Here is a 25370-nt window from a genome sequence, read left to right on the forward strand (position 1 = left end):
CCGTAGCTTATAGTAGGAACCTTATGGTAGGTGTAAGCGAGCTAGCTATACTGTTTTCGCTATAAGAAAAATCCTAATGTAAACAAAAAAAACGTTGTGGTCATACCCGTGATTGGCTCCCAGTCGAAACACTCACACGACGCAGGAAAATATAGTTCCGTATTTGGAAACCTTAATCTTGTATTATTTTAAAATAAAAAACTTAATACTAGTTGCGGAAAACGATATGGATTTATGTAATAACTTGGAGATTCTACAAATCCGACTTTTCAGGTGCGATATAGCTCCCTGTAAAGTTGACCTGAATAATTTTAAGTTATCTGCATTTGAATCAGATAATCATAAAAGATCATTATTGTTTCTACATTAGTATTGTACAAATTAAATGTGTTCCATTCACACTGTTACAGCTTGAATGCCCTTATATTATCTTGAAATTAACCAATATAAAATGAAACTAAGTTTTAACTCATTTTGACAAACCGGTCTTTAACATATTATCTTAAAACTATTTAAGTACGGTATACATTTCACATATTTTACATAAAATTTATTCCATAAAACATGTATGAATGCGTACGATTTTCACTGTCATCTGATATGAAATTAATAAACCTAATCTTATTTAAGACATATGTTCAGCAATGAACCACTTTTCCACTTTCATCTTCATTTTTATCTTTCGCTTCGTTTAGCTTTTTGTCTTTCTTCAATTGCTTTGTAACTTGTTCCCCTGTGATTACCTTAACTTTTGAAGTGTCTACAGAACTGGGAATTTTATCACCAACGGCTTCTGCAGCCTCGTCCGAGATATTGAAATTTCCAGAATCTTCTATCATAGGAAATTCGAGAATTTTTATTTTGTCGGGATTAAACCTATCGACTATTAAACCTTCCTTCCTCGTTTTCACCTCGTAGCATTCTGTTTGTACATCCTTCTTGTCTTTTTCATTTAAATTTAATGTCGTTAGTCCTTTAGTTTTATCGAATTTATTGATGACTTTAATATCTTTATTTGTTTTCCCTTTACCGTCCTTTTTGTCATCACACTCGATGTCCTCTATGGCTTCCTCTTTCTCTTCTCTCAACTTATCGAATTTATTGATGACTGTAATATCTTTATTTGTTTTCCCTTTACCGTCCTTTTTGTCATCACACCCGATGTCCTCTATGGCTTCCTCTTTCTCTTCTCTCAACTTCTCCTTTCCGTGTTTCGCTTCCTTAAACTCCTCCTTTTCGCCTCCCGCTTCCTTCTCCTCTTCTTCCACTCCTTCTTTCTCATCCTCTTCTTCTTCCTCCTCTCTAGCTCGCGTTTTCTCTTTTTTCACCCTTTCTTTCTCCTGTGTCGCTCCCTCCTCCTCATACTCTTCATCCTCTCTCGCTCCCTCCTCTTCTTTTTCTAATCCTTCCTTCTCCTCTGTCGCTCCTTCCCCTTCTTTCTCCTGTGCCGCTCCCTCCTCCTCATCATCTTCATCCTCACTCGCTCCCTCCTCCTCTTTTTCTAATCCTTCCTTATCCTCTGTCGCTCCCTCTCCTTTTTTCTGCTGTATCGCTCCATTCTTCTCATCCTCTTCTCTCGCTCCCTTTTTCTCTTTTTTCACTACTTCTTTCTCCTGCATCGCTCCCTCCTCCCCATCCTCTTCATCCTCACCCGCTTCCTCCTCCTCTTTTTCTAATCCTTCCTTCTCCTTTGTCGCTCCCTCCTGCTCCTCCTCTTCTTCCGCTCCTTCCTGCTGCCCCGTCGCGTTATTCTCCTCTTTCAGCTTATTGCTGTCTTCATCCTCACATTCTTCGTCTTCTTCGCTATAGTACGCCGAAGAACTTGCTTCTCTGGTAATGTGGCGCTTGGTAGACTTTTCGCAAGGCTCGTTGCTTGTGCAGGCCTCCGTGTTGGCGGGTCGCTGATTCTTACACTCTTTGTCTTCGGTTATAATCTCACTGTCTTCAAAGGGTGATTGTTTGACACAGTCCACCACCCTGTGCCTCTGCCCAGGCTTGTCCACACAGCCGTCACATTTCCCCCATTCTCCGATTCGCCATCTGCAACATTTACCATATCTCAAAGTTATTTTGCTCTTCCTTGATTTATTTTTATCGCAATTTATCAATGCTCTATGATTGACTGGATGGTGTGACTTTTGGTGTTCCAAATAAGTACTTTAGTACGATTCTTGGCATCTCTCAGTGCAGTCCCTACCCGGAGATCCGATTGAGGAACTATTTTACCTCCGCAGAATTTTACACTGAGGGACTCCATGAATACAAACAGTTAAAAATATAGTGGGACTGCGTTGGTGATAATGCAGCTTATGTGAGTACCTCTTTCTTACTTGTTAGCTTAAACAACAAGTTTATGCCCCCTCACCACGACAAAGTGAGCACCCAGTAAAGTCTCATTTTACAAACCTATGGATCAACAATTGGCTCTCTTCTGACAAAGGAAAAATTTTACAGTGTGTACAAAAGAAACCAAATGATCTGGAAATGTACAAAAACTTGCCCAGACATGTTCAAACATTTTTAACAAGAGCCAGAACAGGTCACATTTTCACTCAATTGTACCTACACCGAGTTCACATTTCTGATAATCCTACTTGTCTGTGGTGTAATAATCATGATGAAGATCTGAAACACATTTTTCTATACTGTCCATCCATAAACCACAAAAGAAGTAAATTAAAATCATCAGTACCAGTTGCAGAAGACACAGCCCTGCAGTATATATTGACTACACCCCACCTCTGGCTACTAGCAACAGGCATCTATAATGAACACCGATCAAAATACCCCTCATTTCTCGTGAAAACCAACAACTGAATAGACTACAGTGTACTATAGTGGACGTTATGTTGTCAGCAAACAGCTGGATACATTAAGAAGATTGATCAATGCTCTATACCAGCGGTTCCCACAGTATGTTTTTATAAAAAAGAAATCGTCCCGGGAACAGTTTTAAACCGGCCGTATTAGCAGGCCAATGACATTTAGGGGTTGCAGGTAGTAGGGAGAAGTATACAAGCAACCCTAAATATCATTGGCCCGCTAATCGAACCGGTTTAAAATCTTGCCGGGGCGATTCCTTCTTTATAAAAATACGCTATATCTTTTAAATGTTGTTTTATGAAGACTTTTAGATAAAGGCGCAAATAGCCATAGTAGCTGACGCGCCCTTTTTAAACCCCACTAACTAACTCTTTTGAATGTCATGGACCCCTTCAAGCTTATCTTCATTTTAGCGGATGTCCGTATATGTTTTGTACAATTCAGTACCATGGTATGTTATGCCCATTAAACATTTGTATAATGTAGTGAATTGAGTATCCTGAATAAATAAAATTATGATAGCGATATAAAACTTTGTTAAAATTTTTAACATAATCAGAAAATACATAAATACAAAGTTACTTTACGTTGTAGCATGCCTTTTCTGCGAAAAATGAAAGCAGCTTTTTAGATTTAACATCCTAAGTTCAATGGTATGGTTGATATTGCTTTGCAGCTGTCACTTTTGCGAAATCTGACTCAGTGGCATATTTTGTAAATCGCAAGTATAATTCCATGTTAAGTTTGCGTCTATATTTTATTCTTCAAGAAGATCAAAGCAGGAAGGTTACATTCACACAAATATGTTGATGGAAATGGGATTAAGTGTTTTATTGCAATTCGGGAAACCTCGGGATTCATGCGTCGTGCAAGCAACCAAGATTGCAACAGGGTCGTTGTAGGAAACACGACTTTTGAGAAAGAATTAGATAATTTTAACAGCTTCGCTTCTTCTTTGAAAGACAATTTTTTTTTTCGCCGGGAAGGGGTTTCATTCAATTACTTTTTCCATTGCAGGAAGGAAAATATTCCCTTAATTTTAATGTTAATGGATCAAGTTTATTTTATATTTTCAACAATATCCGGTAAGAGATCATTTGTCGTTGTGAAGTCACGAGAGTGGGAAACGAATGTAATACTTGATTGATAACTTACTGGGAACACAAGTAATTTCTTTTTCGTTGTCTCAGTTTTATCCTGAATAATAAACACTGTTTTGGATCACGAGGACTGGAATTTAGAGAATTTATAAAACTAAAACTCTCGCATTAAGTAGGAAAAAACTTGCAAGCCAACAGAAATCCCAGGCGATCTCATTACTGTTAAAATTTAGGAAATTTTAAGATAAACAAAATATATTCGAGTACTGTGAGAAAAATCGGGTAACGTGATCAAGTTAAGCACAGTTGAAATACCGTTTGAAAATTCACCTTAGTTCCTCGGACCTCTTTTCAATCACTTTCGAATCACAAGGAGTCTGCGCATTACAGGTTGGGAACCGCTGTCCTATACATAAGTTCTCCTGTGACATCCCAACAAATCTCCATCGTTATCATCATAATCATCATCATCATCATCATCATCATCATCATCATTTCATCGCAGATGTAGCGTAGAACAGCCTTCTATGACGCATCCTGAGCAACGACTTTCTTCGTTAATTGGTTTATTTTTTATTTTAGTAGGTTATTTTACGACGCTGTATCAACATCTAGGTTATTTAGAGTCTGAATGATATGAAGGTGATAATGCCGGTGAAATGAGTCCGGGGTCCAGCACCGAAAGTTACCCAGCATTTGCTCGTATTGGGTTGAGGGAAAACCCCGGAAAAAACCTCAACCAGGTAACTTGCCCCGACCGGGATTCAAACCCGGGCCACCTGGTTTCGCAGCCAGACGCGCTGACCGTTACTCCACAGGTGTGGACTCATAAATTGGTCTATACAACTGATTTCTTATTGGTGAATGATGAAGTCAAATATCCGCCATTAGTGAAAAGAATACATAACTACTACTTATTTCTTATCAGCAGTTATTTCTTGTACAATTACAAGTCTCGCTTATTATTAATGTCTCGTTCATATAGATATTTTATAATCACTTTGCTTATGACGATCTTAATGCATTGTTTCGCGCATTCAAGAGATCTTGTGTGTGCTGCTTGAAAACCAATGTTGCCGCTTTTTCTCCCTTATATACTGCACGGTTCTGTATACCATTGTATAAAATATTGTGAATGTGATAAGGTATAGTTCTGTATATTTCTGCACAGAACTGTAGCGTTGTACGGTATTTAAAATAATTCTATTTTAATTGATTCTTCTTTAATTTATTTCGCCTCTTTTTTTCCTTGTAGTTGTATTGCATTTCTGGTAGTATGGAAGAGAAAACCTGATGGGCTTAACTCCACCAAAGTAAATAAAAATAAATATGATTTTTCAAAACTAAGAGTCAATTTAGTTGCTCACATTTCCTTCAATTCTACACAGTCTTAAAAATTCTGACACTGGTTTATTACAAAAGAAGTGGGACTTCCTGCATAATCAGGGCAATGAGCTTGTTTCTGGTTGTTCTGGTGGTATGTTATCAGTAGTACTTTCCTATGATTGGCCTGCAAGATCGCCAGATATTAACCAGCAGATTATTAGTTACTAGACGAATAGTCCAGTACCCGCCTTTTAGTAAAAATAAATTGGTATACATTAGATAAGACTTACCTAATCCTACAGGGTTGCACGTTGCAAACTCTGGTATTCACTTCTGGCTTTGGGATCTTCTCGCAGAACTTCTTGGCAACCAATCCTCCCCTTTCTTCAATGCAACTTGGATCGGACAGCTAGAACATTTTAATGTGGTTAGTCGCGTTTATGAGTGCATAATTTAAATTACACAGAGTGTAAAGTCTTGGAGTGTCTTTACTTTACAGCCACTCCATTGTTACGGATGAGACATTCAGAGATAAAATTTTAATCTTTAAAAGTGTATAATACAATGGTATCTAAGTGAAATTAAATTAAGTTATTCTATTTGATGGTTATTAAGTCTACTATATCACTTAAAAAAATTTTACAGATGTGATCTCTTTTTGACGTTGCAGTATTGGTGCATTTAGTTTTGAGGTTTTTCTGTGAACTCTGAAGGAATTTTTCTTTATCCTTTCAGTCCTATTAAATTTCAGTTTCTCTTTCATGCTTAAAGAAGTTTTAACATTCATATTTTTTTCTTAGACAGCAAAAAGAAATATTTAATATTTAATTGATATGTTACGGACGGGACATTATAGATGGGACAAAAGGCTTAACGGTAATAACTTCAGGTTCTTGTAGTAACCCTAACACTTCTGAAGACTTCACCACAAATTTATTTCTTGTTTCTGTTTTGAAAATAATGTCTTTGAAATCATGTAGTAAATTTCAATGATGTTGTCATGCTCCATATCTCCTTGACTGAATACCACATATTTATGTTTTGTCTGTTTTTTACTCTGACATACATGTTCCATAAGCGGGTATTTTCCTCCTTTACATCACTATAAGCCACTTTGGATCCTGTCTGAATTTCTTCAAAATCAGTATCACTTTCGGAATTCACCGTTGTTCCCCTCTTGCCAAAGTTGGTGTAAATGGAGCTCTGATGATATAGTTCCCCCAGTTACAATACTTCTTTGGTACACAGAAGAAGTCCGGAAGTAATGGCTTGCTGGGATGATTGGTATGTCGTTGACGTTTTTTTTTTTAACTTTTTTTAGAAACCTTCCTATTGGTTCTTTCTGCACTGCTTACTAAAATCACTTGGATCTCCTTTACAACATCAGCACATCCTGTAAAAAATCTTCCACTGATGAGACAAGTATTCGTCTTGCTTTGACTTTATGGTAGATGGAAAATAAGCAGTATATGCCGTAGGGAAGACTGTTAAATTAAGTTAAAATCTAGAATCCTTCGACCAAGGAAGGCTAATAATTTGGTCTATATTTAGGTGGGTAGGTAAATAAAGATTCATTATTGCGCCTTTAGAATTAGCTATGTAAAAACATAAATTTTACAGAAGACACAAAAAACTTAATACAAACGAAATTACAGATATTAATGTATTTTTATGTAGGTGCAATTCTGTCAGACTCTTATATCGTTATACAGAGATCTATTGCAAAGTAATTATTAGTGGAAACATAAATAATATTTCAGGATTTGGGTGGACTAACGAGTTAAGGAAGAAAATTGCAGTCAAAGTAAGATCTTCCTAGTCTATCTACAAACGTTTATCTATGCACATTATTTGATACCTATTTCTAGATACAGGCTGGGTTTCGTTTATAGATATGGAATTGAATCCTAGCACATAGTCCTTTTCATTCAATTTCAGAACAACTGTTATCCTACTTTAATAATTTCATCGCCTTCAAAGTTGTTGTCTTAGATACACCTGCCTGTTGAGATAATTTTCTTAAAGTTTTCATATTAGACTTTCTAGCTTATAGCTAAACAATATTCAGTTTTTTTGGTTAGAACGCGATTTTTGCATCCTCTTTTTATTTAAAAATGAGATGGTCTCTAATTTATTTCACAAAATTTTTATTGTTGAATCAGGGGATTATTAAATGCCGCTGGGATTTTTCCGTAGAATATTTTGTACTATTTCTTCCTAATGGTACGCATCATAAAAGTAGATTCGCTGTTCTAATACGTATGACATTAGGCCTACCACGAAGTAAACTGAATTACACTGAATGGAAGTCAGCTGTATGGTAATACTATAACATTGGCATCCCTTCAGTTAGCATTATACCCTTCCACAAAAGATACACTGAAAATGTAGTCACTGCTTCCTCTGCAATAACAGTGAAAAGCTGACAGTATTTTTTTTTTCTGAACGAAAACCGGTTTCCTGGCGAACGCTCTGTATATTTACTTGTAACGTGTCACTTACCTGTGTACCTCCTCCACAGAAAACGCTGCACCGACTCCAGTCTATGAGCTCCCAATTGAACTTCGGTTTGTACGTAGAAGTAGCGCTGGGACAGGAATACTTGTAGTGAATTCCAGGATTTGGGTCCATGTTGTTCAGGAGCTAAAGAGGAAAACAAAGATAAAAATACGGTTAACGATTATGTATTTGATTGAAACCATCACCATTGTCATAATCATCATTATTTTATATTGTTAATTTTACTATTTAAACAATTTATTACCTTTCCACAAAGGACCCGTGCGATCATAGAAATTAAAATTTAAAATGCAAGTAGTTAGTTATGATTAGGGGTCGGAAATATATGTACTAAAATACATAATTATTCCTTTTCCATATGCTAAGATAGTGGTACCCAAAGTGGGGGTCGTGTAAAGAGCTGAGGAGATCACGAGATGATAAATTAAAAAAAAAACGCCTTATTAACATACATTTATTTTGTATTTAGAAGCACATATACATACAATGTTCAACATAAAAAGTGAAAAAAATCAGTAGTTATAAAGTAAATAATAATTAATGTGGTAAATGTGACTGTTTTTCAGAAAGTAGCTTACCATTGCTACTTCGTATATACTGTATTTAACCTAGCCCTAATACACGTCTGATACAGTATGATAAAATGACAACTAGACCTATAGCCTATTTGGATATGCGTTGTGTATGTTACGTTTGAGAAAGCATGGTTTACAACGTTATAGGCCATTCGTTATCTCGTGAAACCAAATGCATGCGTGCGCCGTAGCTTATAGTAAGAACCTTATGACCTAGCTGCCGAAGTATAGAAAAAAGTTGCTTTTCACTAGCTGAACCCAATAATTTGTTTATTTTATATGTAAAATTTTGTCGATTCCTTAGTCTCCCGTAGGCGTATTTTCTTCAAAAAAAAGTTGACAACCCTACTGGACTCGGTTAATAACTTTTCTGCATCCAACACGACGGGTGTTGCTATAAGGAACGTAATCACATATATTCAGACCTAGGATAGCACATGTCCACTCTCATATCTCTTTAAGTAGGACACCACAGCTTCCCTCTAAGTTAGAACGTGTCATCTTCTCAACCCTGGTGAACACTACTTTGCTTGTCTCCCCTTCCCAATAATGCCCACAAAGTCAATGGTGTCAAATTTTATGTAGAGTTCCCTTACAGTCAATTGGTTTATCTTCGAAACTGAGACGTTCATAGAAGTTCTTCCCTCTGTGAATTTCCGTGACTTTCCTAAGGTGCTAAGACGAATGTCACAGGAGTCTTAACAGATGTGTACAACTCTCATTAATTTTTTTTTTTCGACACCTTATCCAAATTTTAAACCTTAAATTCACGGGCATGGAATCTTGGCCATTACTTGCCTTCAGGTCCTTCTAACAAGGCATACTCACTGACCTCCGGGTTCGATTGCCCAGACTAGTTACTAATGACACGCTTATCACTCACTCCCACTGATAATACTGCTGCTGTTAAACGTATCCTAATAGTGGTGCTCTGCTCCTAAGATGTTAGCCTAATAGATGACATTATCTTACAAGCAAACATTCTCATGGGGGCAGATAAAAAAGTTAATTTTTTCTTCCACTATGTTAATAATGTCAAAACAAGTGCTTGTACAAATTTTGGCCACTCGAGCGCAATTGCGAGGGCCGTAAAAATAAGTTTCCCTGGGGCCTTTTATAGAAAGAAAACACAATTTTATTTGAAACATTTATTGGAACACATACAACAACTGTTGGGCCATTTTTCAACGTATTCCTACTGGAATTGAGACGTTTATCATACTATGAGATCGACAGAGAGGTGCAGACGGCTGTCCGATCCCAGTCAGCAGGCTTCTACTACTCAGGGATATAAAAGTTGATCCCATGGTAAGACAAGTGTCTCAATTAGGGTGGGGGAAAATGTTGAAAAATAGCTTCACAATTGCTGTATCTGTTCCAATAAATATTTCCATTAAATTGTGTTTTTTTTTCTGTAAAGGGCCCCAAGAAAACTTATTTTTACGGTCCTCGCAATTGCGCTAGATTGGCCAAAATTTTTATTACAACTTATTTCGACATTATTAACATAGTGGAAGAAAAAAATAACTTTTTTATCTGCCCCCATCACAATGTTTGCTTGTTAGCTCTTTCAGTGAATCATTGACTCAAAGTCAAGTAATTAAAAGACTTAAAGCCTTAAGATTCCTTGCAAGTACGTATGTTCGTGTGCACCTTTGATTTATCACTTCTCCCTCGTAGATGTTGAGCTACACGAACAAGAAACCAGACATTCATAAGTGACAGAAGTTTTGAGTATATTACAGGAACCAAAAGAGAAAAAAATAATGAGAACAAAATTCAGTTTTATTGTAGAAAGGTGTGAATATTCAAATTTTGTGTCAACAGAATTTGTTTTTTTTTTTAATTTGTACTTTGAAATGCTACCTCTTGAAGAAGGTTTAAGCTAGAAAATAAATAATCATAGGAAAAATGCACAAATGAAAAACTATATTGGTGCAAATTGCGAAACTTTTCTAGAAGATTCCAAATCATTGTATAGAAAGATAAAATTAATAAATGCTTGCAAAAACAAAATATTTTTGCAATTTATTTCTTGGACTTTTATTACTTTCAACCCATCTTATCGTATTGTAGGTGTATATAGTAAGTATGTAAATAATTAGACATTCAATTACTCCCGACCTTACATCATATTAAAATATGTTTTATTTTTATTACCACCCAATTGAAAGCACTCGGGAAATATAATTCTTTACGAAGAGCCTTTCAAGATTTATTGTTAGCAGACTGCTATTCTTTTTACTGAAAGGCGGGTTCAGTTTTCACTCTATTAAATATAGAATATAATCTAAATTTAAAGAACAAATACTGAAATCAGAAGTAAACACTGAAATACTGAAACAATTGTCTTTAGAGACAATTAATATTAGCTACCCTCCACAAAACTAGCTTCATTTATACACCGAAGGATCCTTGATCTCCAGAGAACAAGGTGCCGGTGCAGGTGTTACGGGCTGTCTCTTCTCACTTTATAGATCTCTTGGATATGGAACAACAAGTTTTCATGGTGAAATCATTGCAATAAGTGAATGTTTCAGGAATCTTCTATGCCACATCAATAAATCTAGGAATGCAGTTATATTGTCAGACTCCAAAGCAGCTATTCTATCAATAGTCTCTAAACACACACCTTCATCTCAAACAGCAGAAATAACTAAAATACTCTCTCAATTAATATCACTCAATAAAAGAATTGTATTCCAATGGATACCATCCCATTGTGGAATCCTGGGAAACGAGAATGGGGATGCTTTAGCAAAGAAGGGCAGCATTGCTACTTACAGACCTCTTACTAAATTTACGTATTACTCTGTGAAGACATTTATTAAATCTACATACTTAGACTTCAACAAACAAAATTTGATAACACAATCCCAAGGGAAAAATGGAACTCTCTGCATCAAAATCCACAGTTAATTTCCGATTTATCACGAAAATCGTCTGTAGCTGCATTTAGATAGGCCATGATTGTTTGGCTAAACACCTGCATAGAATTGGAATATATCAGTCCCCTAACTGCCCATTGTGGAACTCAAACCAAGAAATGAATTCGGAACACCTCAAAATCTGTGCTTCATTGGCTGGTCATGATAATATCTTTGAAAAATATTGGAGTGCAAGAGGTCAAATGACTTTATTGTCAAACATCTGGCATTAGAAAACAACAACAACAACATATTTCAGGTTTTTACAAGATTCATTCAATAAATACACGCTCACAATTTTACAGTATGCAATGGAATTATTGCATCCTACTGTATAACTAAATCACTTTGTGGAAATTGTTCAAGTAGCTAGTTAACATACATGAGTTTTATATTGGACACTCAATTTTCATACGGAGATATCTTCGAACAAGACCATGAACTCTACACAAAATTATCGAAAAGTACCTATCCAATCTCAATAAGAATAAAATCAAGATACCCATGGAACGACTGTTAGAAAATTTGGCGATTTAGGATAGTAATACATTTTTGAAATGTCTCAAAACTTTATAAATACAATGCCAGAACTTGTCAGAGAATTCAAAAATACTTTCAGAGGTCAAGTTTTTTTTTCTTTATAGGTATAAACTTTAATCCATATTCGGAAAGTTATAAAGTGATGCATATTTTGCATTTGTTTCACTCCGTTTGCACACTTGTACGGAGCTGTAGTATCTGCAGTATAATAATTAGTCATATGAACTTACGAAAAGAACGAGTGGTTCCTTAATAGGTCCAACTATAACCAAGGATTCTTGCTCTGGTTCCACGTTGGTGTAGATGCTGATAGTACCAGCAATCTTCTGCTCTCCGTCTGCTTGGATAGTGCTGAGAAGAAAAAGATTCAGTGATGATATTAGTAAGAACTAAACTATGATAATCCTTGATTTAAAGAACTTCGACTTAATGGAAATTCGGAAACAACGAACGAAGAATTATTTGAGCTTAAAACGCTTGAAAAGGAAATGGTTATATGAATGTGAAAAGGACCAGAGTAATCGAGTGATCTCAGCATTACCAGTATGAAGAATTTTTTTTAACTTCTTGCAGTTTTCATAAATATAAAAACATTTTGAAAGCTATTACAGGGTGAATCAAAAGTCTGGAACCACATAATTGTTTTCCACATGCTTGATTTTCGATTACTATAGGTCTTACCAGTATTTGTAAGACCAAATGCTCTACCAGTGACACACTCGATTCTAGCCCTCAGCTATCTCAAAAGCTGCCATTTTGGATGCAACTTTGAAATTTTAAATGGAAAGGGGGCCATGTAGGTACTCAAAATCATGTGCAATTTTCTGAAGAAAAAAAAAAGCAATGGTGCAATCAGTTTTGAGATATCTCTAATCGTTTTCAAGTTATTTAAAGATAACTGTCATAATGACACAAGCATTAGTTACTGCATCTATAGATATTTTCTAACGTGGTACAGTATCACGCTTTGGAAAAGGTATTTTTATACAATTCTGGTAATTAACTTTTGCTGCTTTACTGTTTGGTTAACCTGTGACAGTTTCAATGCATTGTTGTGATTATTTAAAGCTTTCCTATAACAAATTTCTTGATTTTCGTGATGAAATTATCGAAAGAGGAAAGAATTGATATCATTGTTCATTCTGGTGGGTTAAGCCACAGAAATGTTTCAGCCACATTAGATTGGTCGACGTGGACCAGTAGAATGGCCGGCCAGGTCTCCAGATTTAACACCCCTTGATTTTTTTTTCTTTTGGGCTTATATAGAGAGCTTGGTATATGAAGAGAAAATTGAGAATGTGGAACATTTAAATAATCGTATCATTGAAGCCTGTGCTAAAGTCACCCCGGAAATGATACAAATTGTGCTCTCCACATTCTCAATTTTCTCTTCATATATTGAAACTGCAGAAATATCTGTAGTTTAAGTTAGTGTTTTTTGAGACCTTAGAACCTTCTGACAGATGTAGCCGCAAACAAAGAATCGAATGTTGGATGCAATTGGCATCTTTAGACCGCAACTTTTAGGATATTTAAAATGGAGATTATGACTACAATATTATTGATTTAGATTTGGATTTAGTCGAGATTACTTAGAAGTAAATACCATATAGCTAAATAGCTAATTATTTCAATTTCAATGATTTCGCACAGATACTGATGTGAAATTACATTTCAGTGAAGATGTGGGATAGTAAAACAAATTTTTGACAGCAATTAATAAGATCTGTGATGCAAATGTAATTTTATGGTAAGATAATGGCAAGTTATAGTTTAGAAGATAGAATACACTAGATGTTGACTATAGGAGAAAAACGCAAAAATGATTAGGCCTACCTACTGCAGAGACTAGGTTCATGTGTCAGTTTGCTGGTTATTCGCTCAGAGATCAATATAAAATTTCAAAAATAAAGACAGTTTAAGACTATTTAATAATATTATGCAGAGGTTGAACAAAAATCAAATAATACGAATACATGTTAAGAATGGAAGAATACCGTATACCGAAACAACAAATGAACAAAATCGGAAAGTTACAGAGATGGACCTGACTCCACACTTGGTATCAAAGAAGGTTTATCAGATATCGGAACAGTTATCAAGACGAAGAAAAAACGTAAATTGGTAAAATATATTTCCTTGTGATAAACACAATTAAAAAGAATAAATTATCGAAAAATATCAGTAATGGATTTCGGAATTATTATTATTATTATTATTATTATTATTATTATTATTATTATTATTATTATTATTATTATTCTCGCTATCGTCGTCCCCCTCATCTGTGTTATCTTGAAGATGAATACAATATTCTTATATATATAAATTATATATATATATATATATATATATATAGAGGCTATAAAGTCAATGTGATTGATTTGGGTATAGGTATGTCTGCTTTAAAGGATGGTGGGGAGGAAGGACAGGACTCTACACGAGTTCCTAGAAAAATTCAGTTGTTGCTTCTGAAATATTTCCTTACATATTTTACAGAAAATAACATCATCTGTCGACGCTAAATATGTAATGTAGTTGTTGATTCAGCGTCGTTAAATAACAAATATAAAAAACATCGTTTGGATTTTCATATAATACCCATGGAAGTTGCTTAATTCAAAATGGTTGAAAGCACGACATTTCTTATTTCACTGTTTTTTTCACTCTTCAACGATGGGCTATTAGTTTAACTGCCACTACTGCAAGCCAAGGTATCATTTTTCAATGCAGTTTTATTTTAGGCAGTTTCTTTATTAAGATTTGATCTCTTATCAATAGTTACATCACAATTACTGATCACTTGACAAGTGCATACTCGCTACGACGAATGTTGATAGTGTTACGTTTAAATTTCGTAACAATTTAATTGTTTATGAAAAATGTTGGATATTAATAATTTCTTAACAGATATTAGACATAAATGCTGTGAGTACACTGCTAATTGAAAGGAGGCCCAAGACTTCTAGAAGAAACAAGAAATAGAGGGAGAGCAAAAATAACTTCGGGAAATACTGTAAGAAATGAAGCTAAACTAGGCTAAAGCTGGGCTGAAATCAAAGCATTGGCAGAGAATAGAATTTGATGGCGCGCTTTCATTAAGGCCCTATGCTTCCCAGAGGAGTTACAGGAACAATTACAGCTACAACTACTAAACTGTTAATTGAACTGTTAATTCTATAATATTATTTTCGCTTGCTAATACCCCAGATCACATATATAACAGATTTCTGAGCTTATAGGTTTTGACGGTAACAACTTTTGTCAGGTTTACTATACTGCCATCTAGTTGTTACATAATGAGTCATAACTCCCATTTGAATTGCATTAGCTACTGTACTGCCATCTCGTGTTCGTTTACTGCGGACGAGTGGCGATCCTGGCGGTTGTTCTCTTCAAAGTGCTACCAATTTTAACATAGGGATGAGCAATCTGTTATATATGTGATCAGGGCTAATTCGTAACTACGTTACTGTTCGATCGTAATAGTTGATAGATTTGAACTGAACTGAAAAAATGTGGATCATAGACAAAGAAGTGGAGTCACCATTGCGTCAGATGTGGGGATTCACCGATCTCAAATGCAGGAAAGAAAGCGAGGAGGCATTGTGAGTTGCGTCACTAACATGTTCAATTCGACAGCTTACCCTCTGTACGGATTTGAAGTAAACCTTTTTGGCCTAATTAACTTTTTAACATGAGGAATCTGTTTTAAAATTATTTGGAATTACAAGGATCATCTATTAATTGTATTGTTGACGGTTCCACGTCTCAGGCTTTATAAGTTGAGAACTTTGCCTCCTCCAAAGTCCCAAAGTCAGCTCCTATGTTTAGATCTATGTCTATGCTCACTAATCGCCGTTGAGATAGAAGGTCTTCTCGTCCGCTGCGGCTAGGGCAAGTACATTCCTGCTGGGTTTCATTTCTTCCACCGTAATGTGTCTACAGCCCTTAGGAATGGTCACAATCTTGACATAGTCTGAAATCAAAACACACGAATATAATTCTGAGGTAGGTTATGCCTACATCATCTGTATATTTCTTCAAGGCAGTAACATAATTCTCAGCATAATAAAGAAACTGAATACTTGCAATACGCTTAAAACGTATAATGAAAAGTATTATCATTTTCATGACATTCACTGATTTGTAGGCTATTATTTTACCAATCGTTTATAACATATCAACTTCTTGCAACACGAGTTTGTAGCATTTAATTTGAGGCCGCTGCCCTGCCTGGTGGTCATTTTTCTTGTTAAGTTTCTTTATACGCACTTTAATATCTGTGGACATATCGCGTGTGTGGGATTTTTGGGTATATCAGTAGACCGTTTTTACTATTATTGAGTTCCTGTTTTTATTTTGTGTTGTAGATGGCTTGTGTTCGTGTAGCTGATTATATATAACGTGGTCATACAACTGTATTATTGATTTTATGCAATATTATAAAAAATTAGTATATAATATTAGAGATATCAGGATCAGTTAACAATTGAGAATAGCAAAGGAGATTAGACCGAGTAATAAAAAGGTATATAATGTAAATTAGAGTTATTTGAGGAGACGTATACTGCAAAGAATGTGTTAATGTAATAATGTGATAATGGTAGCAGCGGATACGAGAAATGTGAGGTACATTATTACATGTAAAGAAGTGCTGTGACGTAAATATATATCATATCATATGGAACTGACATTTGTGTCACAAGGTACCTTCCATATTTTCATAAAATATAAATGATAAAAAACACCCATGTAAACAGAGACCTGTATCAGAAATAGACAGACATTGTTAACAATTTGCACTGGTGTGTAGTTTGGGGTAAGGTTGCGACAAGAGTGGCAGTTGAATGAAAATACTCATGGTAGAGTTGCAACAAAAGTGGGAATTAAATGAAAAAACAAATTCACGGTTAAACGTCTTCCTATATGAATACGTTTATAATATTTTATATTATTGACTCCAGAAATGGATTCGGAACACCTCAAAATCAGTGCTTCAGTGGCTAGTCATGATAATACACTCAGGGACGAAAAAACCGGACACTTCTATATTTGCTTGTATTTTGTTGCCAATTATTTCAAAATGAAACAAAACCCATTTGAATAAAATAATGTTTCATTTAGCACCTTATACGACAACATTTGAAAAAAAAATCTCTGATGAGAAAATTTACAAAAAATTACAACGGGCGTATAACTATGGCATCGTTTGGTCTAACTGTTTTTTTCATTTTCTGGTGCCTTAAACATTAAAACTCTTTTTAGTAACGGGTATTACTCCTTCTGGCTTGAATAACTGCACCCATACGTCTTGGCATGCTCTCAATTTGGTTAGCAATGTCTTCTTGAGGAATAAGTTCCCATTCTTCGCCAAGTGCTCGCCTCAACTCTTGTAACGATTCTGGTCTCGGTCGTCTATTCTTAACACGCCGTCCCAACATGTCCCACACGTGTTCAATTGGGTTCATGTCTGGACTCCTTGCTGGCTATGGAAGATCATGGATTCCCACTTCTTGGAGATAATCTCCGACCGCATGGGCATTATCATGCATTAAAACAAAATTATCGCCTACAAATTGGCCAAATGGCACAACATGATCAGCCAAACATTCATTTATATATCTATCAGCTGTTAGTCTTCCATTTTCAACAAAAACCAACTCTGTACGAGCATCCATACACACTCCTGCCCAAAACCATCACTCCACCACCTCCATATGGCACATTTTCGGAAATGCAATACTGTGAAAATCGTTCTCCCCTCCTTCTCCAAACTCTTTCATGTCCATCAGGTGAGCACATATTGAAACGGGACTCATCGGTGAACAGAACACAGCTCCACTGTCTATTTCTCCAATCCCTGTTATCATTTGCAAAACGCAGTCGTTCAACTCGATGCATCCTGAGAAGTCTGGGACCAGTTGCAGGTCTACTTGATATTAGTCCACTTGCTTTCAACCTCCTTCTAACTGTTTTGGCCGAAATTGGGCGTCCATGCATGTCAACAAATTGCTGGGCTACACTAGTAGCTGGCAGGTTGCGTTCCCTAAGAACTCTCAACACCATATACCTGTCTTCATTTGGATTTGTAGCTCTTGGACGACCCGAACCTGGTCTTCTGGTATATTCTAGGGTCTCTCTATACCGTTTTATGGCATCATGGGTTGTGCTTCTAGCCATATTCATAACATTTGCAATGTAACGTACACTGCGTCCATCATCGTAAAGGGCTACACCTCAAGCCACATCTTCAGGTCGCATCTTGTTTTAAGACAAATGTTACAACCTCACTTAAACTCAGAAAATGTAAAAATAAAGAAATAACGAATGATAACGATAATGAAGCACAAAATGGTTGAGAAAAAAATTTTATAGCTGAGACTCCGAAAGCAAAATTGGAATATTTGGTTGTAATGGCTTGTTTATAAAACAAAAAACATTCAACAATGTATACACGTCTCCATAACAACAGATGGCTACCATAATATTGTATGAGAAGATAATGTTTTGCAAAATACCAGCAAATATTAAAGTGTCCGGGTTTTTTTGTCCCTGAGTGTATCTTTGAAAAATATTGGAATGCAAGAGGTCAAATGACTTTATTGTCAAACGCCTGGCATTAGAAAACAACAACATATTATTGACTCCATTCCAATAAAATCGAATCTTAAGTCACCACAAGGCGATAAGAAACTACCTTTCTCAGTTAGGTCTTTACACGAAATATGACAAGAATCCCAAGTTGCAATCATTAAATAATTTGAACATTTTCATACTATTATGAAGTTAAAAGTTCGAAAAACTGTAAGCCTACCTTATGCTAAAGGATATTTAATGGTGGAGATTGTTAAATATTGACGTCTAAAGCCGACTTCCGTTACGCGAAATCTATGTAGATACTTTCAAATTTATAACAAGCTAAATCATTGAAATTTTCTGGCTAAAGATTCGTGTTACAAAATTATTAAACGAATAATATAGTCTTAATACGTGCCTTCTCCGCTTTCTGTGTATGTTTTATCGATAACATCACACGTAGAGGCATCACCGTTACATACTCCGCAGATATCCTCCACTGCATCGGAATCTAAGACGTAGTCACATCCGACTTTCTGGAAAACAGATCATTTTCATGAGAAAACAATGAAAACTCAACGGCATAAGTGGGGGCGAGATATTTTTATTTGTAATAATATGTGTCAAGATTTAATTTCTTCGAAGCTTTGAAAGTACTTACAGGTTCCTTTATCACCTATTCTACTGAGTTCTTGTTCATAACCCAGCTACAGTAAAAATCTTAGGGCCGTATTCATAGACATTCTTAGCGCGGGCTTCCGGTGGATGATCAGCGAACTAACGTTTTTCGTATTCATAAACCAGTGTTAGCGATATGATATGATATGATATGAATCCCGTACAAGTAACCAGTCGATAGCCGGGGCTAGTTTAGCACGCTCGTAGTGCGGGCTAGCGAAATGTCTATGAATAGTACCCTTAATGTTTATAGGGTAAGTTATTCTTCTGTATATTAAATAAACATTTTATCGGTATTGTTGTATCTTTGCAATTACAGTTGTTTCTACGACCCATTTTGTGTGAAATGGGGCCCGAAAATTGTAGGAGAATACTAGAGAAATATTAGCCAGGTATATTATTATCAGGGAACGGATTTATATGGACTAAAAATATATGAAATATGTAAATATATATGTAGTTATTTTTACCAAAATATGGAATTAAATATGGATTTTTACCAAAATATGGAATTAAATATGGACTTAAAATTATAAAAAAATGACTATGTACGTTAAATATTGGTACATTTTAATCAAACTAAACAAAAAATATAATGGACGTACCTTATCTTCCAATGTAGTTTCAACAAAACACAATTTTTATTGTCTGTTACCATAACAATAGGTTACAAACATTTCTTTCAAGTGCTGAAAAGTGAATCTTCTTCTATTGTCTCTGAGGATAGATTTATACTGACTAAAAGAGCGTTCGACGTCACAAGAAGTAACTGGTACATAATTCAATTTCACAATGTCTGCTGGGGATAAGTCCAAGTTAATCTTCACTGTTGATTCACCACTCATCACAGCAACAACCTTTTGTAGTTCTTCATATCCAGGGTTTTTGAAAGTACAGTGTCCACCTTAGCTCTTACTGCATCTGCAACTTTACCTCTACCACGATTCAGTTGTTCCACAGTACTATTTATAATTTCAAAACTTTCAGATAGTGAAAGGTGCCTATTTTGGAGACTTTTGAGCGTTTTTATGATGCATGAAAATGTATGCTGAATGTGAGCTAAGTCATTCTTCACACTTATGTCACAGGTAACTGTTTTCGCAGTATCAATTGAGACTGCATCTTCAGAGTCCAATGCAAGGAGAACATTGTTAATAGAGTCTATATGTTCGGCATAATATTCAACTGCTTCTAGCCATGTACCCCATCTAGTTAAAATTGGCTTTGGTGGCAATGGAATTTCAGGGTACATTTCTTTCAACACGTTAACTCTACTGGGAGCTTTGAGAAATACTTTTTTCACTGATGAAATCAACAAATCTACTTTAGGGAAATTGTCTCTGACCACTTCTGCCACACGATGAAATGCATGCGCCACACAAGTAAAATGAGTCAATTTAGGATATACAACAGATAATGCTTGTCCAGCTTTGACCATATAAGGGGCAGCATCGCTAATAAAGAATAACACATTATCGTACATAATACCCTTTGGCCACAGGATACCCATAGCTTCGTTGAACAGTTTAACTATAGTTTTGTTATTGCACTTTTCTAGAACATCACAATGTAAAAGAATTCGTTCAGAATATTGTTCACTTAACAAACCGATAACTACATTACCAACAAGTCTACCTTCTTTGTCGGGAGTCTCATCAATGGAAACCCAAATTGAACTATCTTTAATTTCATCTCTTATCTTCTGTATTGTCTCATCGTAGATGGATGGAGCATACGTCTTCCTAAGTGTTGACTCATCCGGGATTGTATGTTGAGTATATTTTTCAAGGAATTCCCTGAAGACCTTATTCTTTAGTTTGTAGAGAGGAATATCAGCAGAGATGAGAGAACGGCACAGGTCGATGTTAAACTCAGATCTTACATTCGATGTTGTTGGTTGTGTTAAAAACAATTGTCTCTGCTTGGAATTTAGTTGTTTGTTGGCCTGATGTTTACTAGTTGTAATGTGTTGTTGCACCAGGAACTTTTGTGTAGATGATACTGCACACTGACACAAATTACAAAATAATATTTTATTGTCAGTTGATAAACCATCTTCTTTAAATTCTGAAATGTAACTTGTTAGTTTTGATTTTAAATTGACTGAATGACGTACTTTTGGCATATTTACCGTCTTTATAGTATGATTTACAAAACTGAACCTATGTGTACTCTGACTGGCATTTAACTGTTGAGCTGCACAACTGAAGTCTGTTAAAAATTTTAAATTAAATTAATACAGTTTTGTAACTTACTTTCCCATTGTTGATAGGACTGCTAATTTTCAAATAACTCTGATGTTAAAGGGATTACTGAACATGTGTTTAAATCTCTATTGTTGAAATGTATTTTTAAAAGTTAATGGAATTTTGTTTTGTTTTATTGTTAAACCTAATATAATATGGACTGTTTTATATGAAATATGGAAAATATATGGAAATTAACGAAAATATGTACTAAACTCTAAAATATGGAAAAATATGGAAAATAAAAGTAGGATTTTTCAACCCTACACATTGTGAAACATAAAGATAATGCAAAATATAAATTATATTAGCTTTATAAGTAAATATGTATTTACATATAAATCCTTTCCCTGATTATTATTATTATTATTACTATTATTATTATTAATGTTCCTATTATTATTATTATTATTATTATTATTATTATTATTATTAAATGTTATGAATTCTGGAGTCTCTCTATAAATTATAAGAAGACAGAATATTTGTCCATTAATACTAAAGGTAGTGATAATATTGTTATAGATGATGAAATTGAAATTAAACAAGTTAACCAGGCAAAATACCTAGGTTACAGTTATAACTAAAGCAGAAGGTATTGGCGAAGAGGAAATAAAAACCGAATTGAACAAAGTAAAAAAATTATAACCTGTTTAAATATATGGTGGGATAAAAATCTTTGGAAGGATACCAAAAAATATATTGGCAAAATGTTAGTTGAATCTGTATTAAACTACGGAAGTAAAATATGGGTAACGAATGCATATTATAGAAAAAGAATTTGGCCGTAGAAATGGATTATTTGAGACGAAGTGCTAGAGTCTCCCACTTGGACAACATTAAAAATTAAGAAATTAGGCATAGAATGGATGCTGAAGAGACAGTGTTAAATAGAATAGAAAATAAGAGTTTGAAGTGGTTTGGTCATCTGATGAGAATGGGTGAAGATAGATGGCCTAAACAAATTTACCAGTGAAAACCTCCAGGAAGAAGAGGAGGTAGACCAAAAAGAACTTGGGACAACGAAGTAATGGAAGTCATGCACAAGAGGGGATTGAGGACTGAAGACGCACAAGCTAGAAGGCTTTGGAGGATTGGCACAGGAAGACTGAAGTAGCTGTAGAATCCTGAATATATATATAATTATTATTATTATTATTATTATTATTATTATTATTATTATTATTTTATGTTATGACTTCTTTATTGAAACAGTAAGAAATTGGAATATGCGAATCTCAATCTCTAGTGTCAATTATCACAAGTCGAGGAACATGTGAAAGAGACATAAAGACCAATATTGCATTGGAAAATATTCTACTAAGACCTTAAAAAATAGAAAGTTACAAATATATCAAACTATAGTCCAAAGCATCCTAGCATATGAGCTGAAGTTTGGAAAATTCCAATTAGGGAAACAAACAAAAAATTAAGTCTACTTGAAACTATCGAAATATGATAGATGAAGTGAACTTAATGAACTCGAAATGAGTCTGAAGTCAAACCCCGAAAGTTACGCAGCAATTCCAATTCAATAGATAGAGGGAAGAAAAACTCGGAAATCCCCAACCAGATAACTTGCTCCAACCAGGATTTGAACCTGGGCCCGCTCGTTTCAGATCGAACATCTAACCGTTACACACAGATATTTGAATTAATTACAATCGTGTTAATGTTCTATCGCGATCAAATCATGTAAGGAATAATTTTATATCTGCATAATTTTCTGAATGCTCGTACCCTGCACTTGCCAGCTATGCACTTGTCTCTGGACCCTCTTCTGCAGTACGTTCCATCTTTCACTCTGGGTTCCAGAATGCTGAATCCACCCTCGTTGTTGGAGCATACCAAAGCACACACATGTTCTAAAAAGAACAACAAAATTAAACAGATTCAATAAAACAAAATAAAGTAAAAACTTTCACTCATGTTATAAACAAAAATATAATTTCAATGGTATGTTTTGTCCTAGATCATATATGTAACAAATAGGTTGGCCTTAAAGGCTTTGACGTTAACAACTTTTGCCAGATTTACTACGCTGCCATCTAGTTGTTACATAAGGAATCACGTCATAATTCCCATTTCTTTTTATTGTCATGATGTTGATTTTTACATACATTTCAGCCTTATCTATACTAATAATAAATCTGTAGCCGAAATTTGTCTGATAATTTTCGATTTTCCAAAAATAATTGGTCCTAACATATATAATTAACCACCCTGAAACCGAAAATCGCTTTTTTGAAATTTTTGTTTGTATGTCTGTCTGTCTGTCTGTCTGGATGTTTGTTACCTTTTCACGCGATAATGGCTGAACGGATTTCGATGAAAATTGGAATATAAATTAAGTTCGTTGTAACTTAGATTTTAGGCTATATGGCATTCAAAATTCTTTATTTAAAAAGGGGGTTATAAGGGGGCCTGAATTAAATAAACCGAAATATCTCGCTTATTATTGATTTTTGTGAAAAATGTTACATAACAAAAGTTTCTTTAAAAGTTATTTCCAATACGTTTCATTCCAAGCAAAATTTTGATGGGACCAAATTGCACCAAAAACGGATGTTCTCTGAATCAAATGATATTTTAATTATTTGCATGTAATAACAATTAAGAAACATGGTGAAGGAATTATCATTATACTAAATGAGTGGTCTCTGGACCAAAATCATCACATTTTAATTATTTAAATACAATTTAAATTAAGTAACATATTAAACGATTTATCCTTCTATCAAACACGAATGTTCCCTGGACCAGATGTCCTATTTTAATTATGTAATCACTTTATATTTATTTCTAACAAGTGCAGCGGAGCGCACGGGTACAGCTAGTATATAAATAAGGCTTTTACTTTAAAGTAATATAAGGAGATATTAAAATGATTTTCGGTTCCAACTTAGTTATCCTTTTCTTGAAGACATTTAATTAATTAAATTTCGCTTGAGGTAGCCAGAGCTCGAATGAGAGGGTTAGGATGTTACAGCAACTTCTGAGAAAAGTTATTTGAAATTCTTTTGATGAAATCATAAAATGAGTCAATCTGTAACATATCTTGGAGTTGTGCATTTGATGTGGTATAGCTAGCACCAGTGGCTTTTAAGGAGACTGATCGTTGAATTGCATGTAGTCTTCTGGTGGTTCTTTGATGAGCGGAATTCCAAACTTCACAAACATATGTCATCACTGGTCTTATGAGCGATGTATAAAGCCTTACTTTGAGGGGGAAATTTAAGATATGGAGATCTAATCAGTGGGTATAAGTGAATAAATCTGGCCAGAGCTTTGTTTCTTGCATATTCTATATGTTCACTGTAGCGCAGACGTTTGTCGAGAATCACTCCTAGATATTTAACTTCATTCTTGTAGTCAATGTTTTCTGAGAAGAGACGGAGCATTGAGTTGTGTTTGTAACTTGATGTGGGCATTTTTGATGTTGAAGTCACTTGTGTAATACACAGTATCGTCTGCATATAATCCTAATTTACAATTAGCAGAGCGTGGCATGTTGTGAACACAGACAGAATAGAGATGTGGTGCAATTATGGAACCTTGTGGAACTCCTGAGTGAATATTTTGAACTGCTGAAAGTTTATTTTCCATTTTAACTTGAAAGGTTCGATCTGAGAGAAAACTGTGAATTATATGTATAAGTCCGTCGTCTATGGTGAATACTTGTAGTTTATGGAGAAGACCAGAGAGCCAGACTGCATCAGAAGCTTGAGCGATGCCGAGGAAAACTGCCATTGTATACTGATCTGTGTGAAAATGATCGTTGATGTGAATAGTGATTCTTTTTAACTAATGAGCTGTGGAGTGATGTTTCTTAAAACCGAACTGCTGGTGATGAGTTCTTGATGGTGTCTGAAGAAGAGGAAGTAGACGTCTAATTCTCATTTGAATTGCATTGGCGACTGCACTGCAATCTCGTGTTCGTTTACGGCAGACGGGTGGCGATCCTGGCGGTTGTTGTCTTCAAAGTGCTGCCGATTTTAACATAGCGATGAGTTAATAAATAATAAACATACAATATATATATATATATATATATAT

General features: G+C 35.1%; 1 protein-coding gene across 1 annotated transcript in view; it reads right to left on the bottom strand.

The window, feature by feature from the left end:
* Nucleotides 1-241: 241 nt before the first annotated feature.
* Nucleotides 242-25370, bottom strand: part of LOC138711634 (A disintegrin and metalloproteinase with thrombospondin motifs 6-like) — a 69937-nt gene continuing 44808 nt past the window's right edge. The window contains exons 13-19 of the mRNA XM_069842765.1: nt 23055-23179; nt 18809-18926; nt 15664-15790; nt 12042-12162; nt 7752-7892; nt 5540-5658; nt 242-2040 (exon numbers count right to left, since the gene is read on the bottom strand). Coding sequence (XP_069698866.1) covers nt 639-2040; nt 5540-5658; nt 7752-7892; nt 12042-12162; nt 15664-15790; nt 18809-18926; nt 23055-23179 — 2153 coding nt within the window. The 3' untranslated portion in view covers nt 242-638. The remainder of the gene's footprint in view (nt 2041-5539; nt 5659-7751; nt 7893-12041; nt 12163-15663; nt 15791-18808; nt 18927-23054; nt 23180-25370) is intronic.

This window comes from Periplaneta americana, chromosome 13, assembly GCF_040183065.1.
Source record: "Periplaneta americana isolate PAMFEO1 chromosome 13, P.americana_PAMFEO1_priV1, whole genome shotgun sequence".
NCBI classification, from domain to species: Eukaryota; Metazoa; Arthropoda; class Insecta; order Blattodea; family Blattidae; genus Periplaneta; species Periplaneta americana.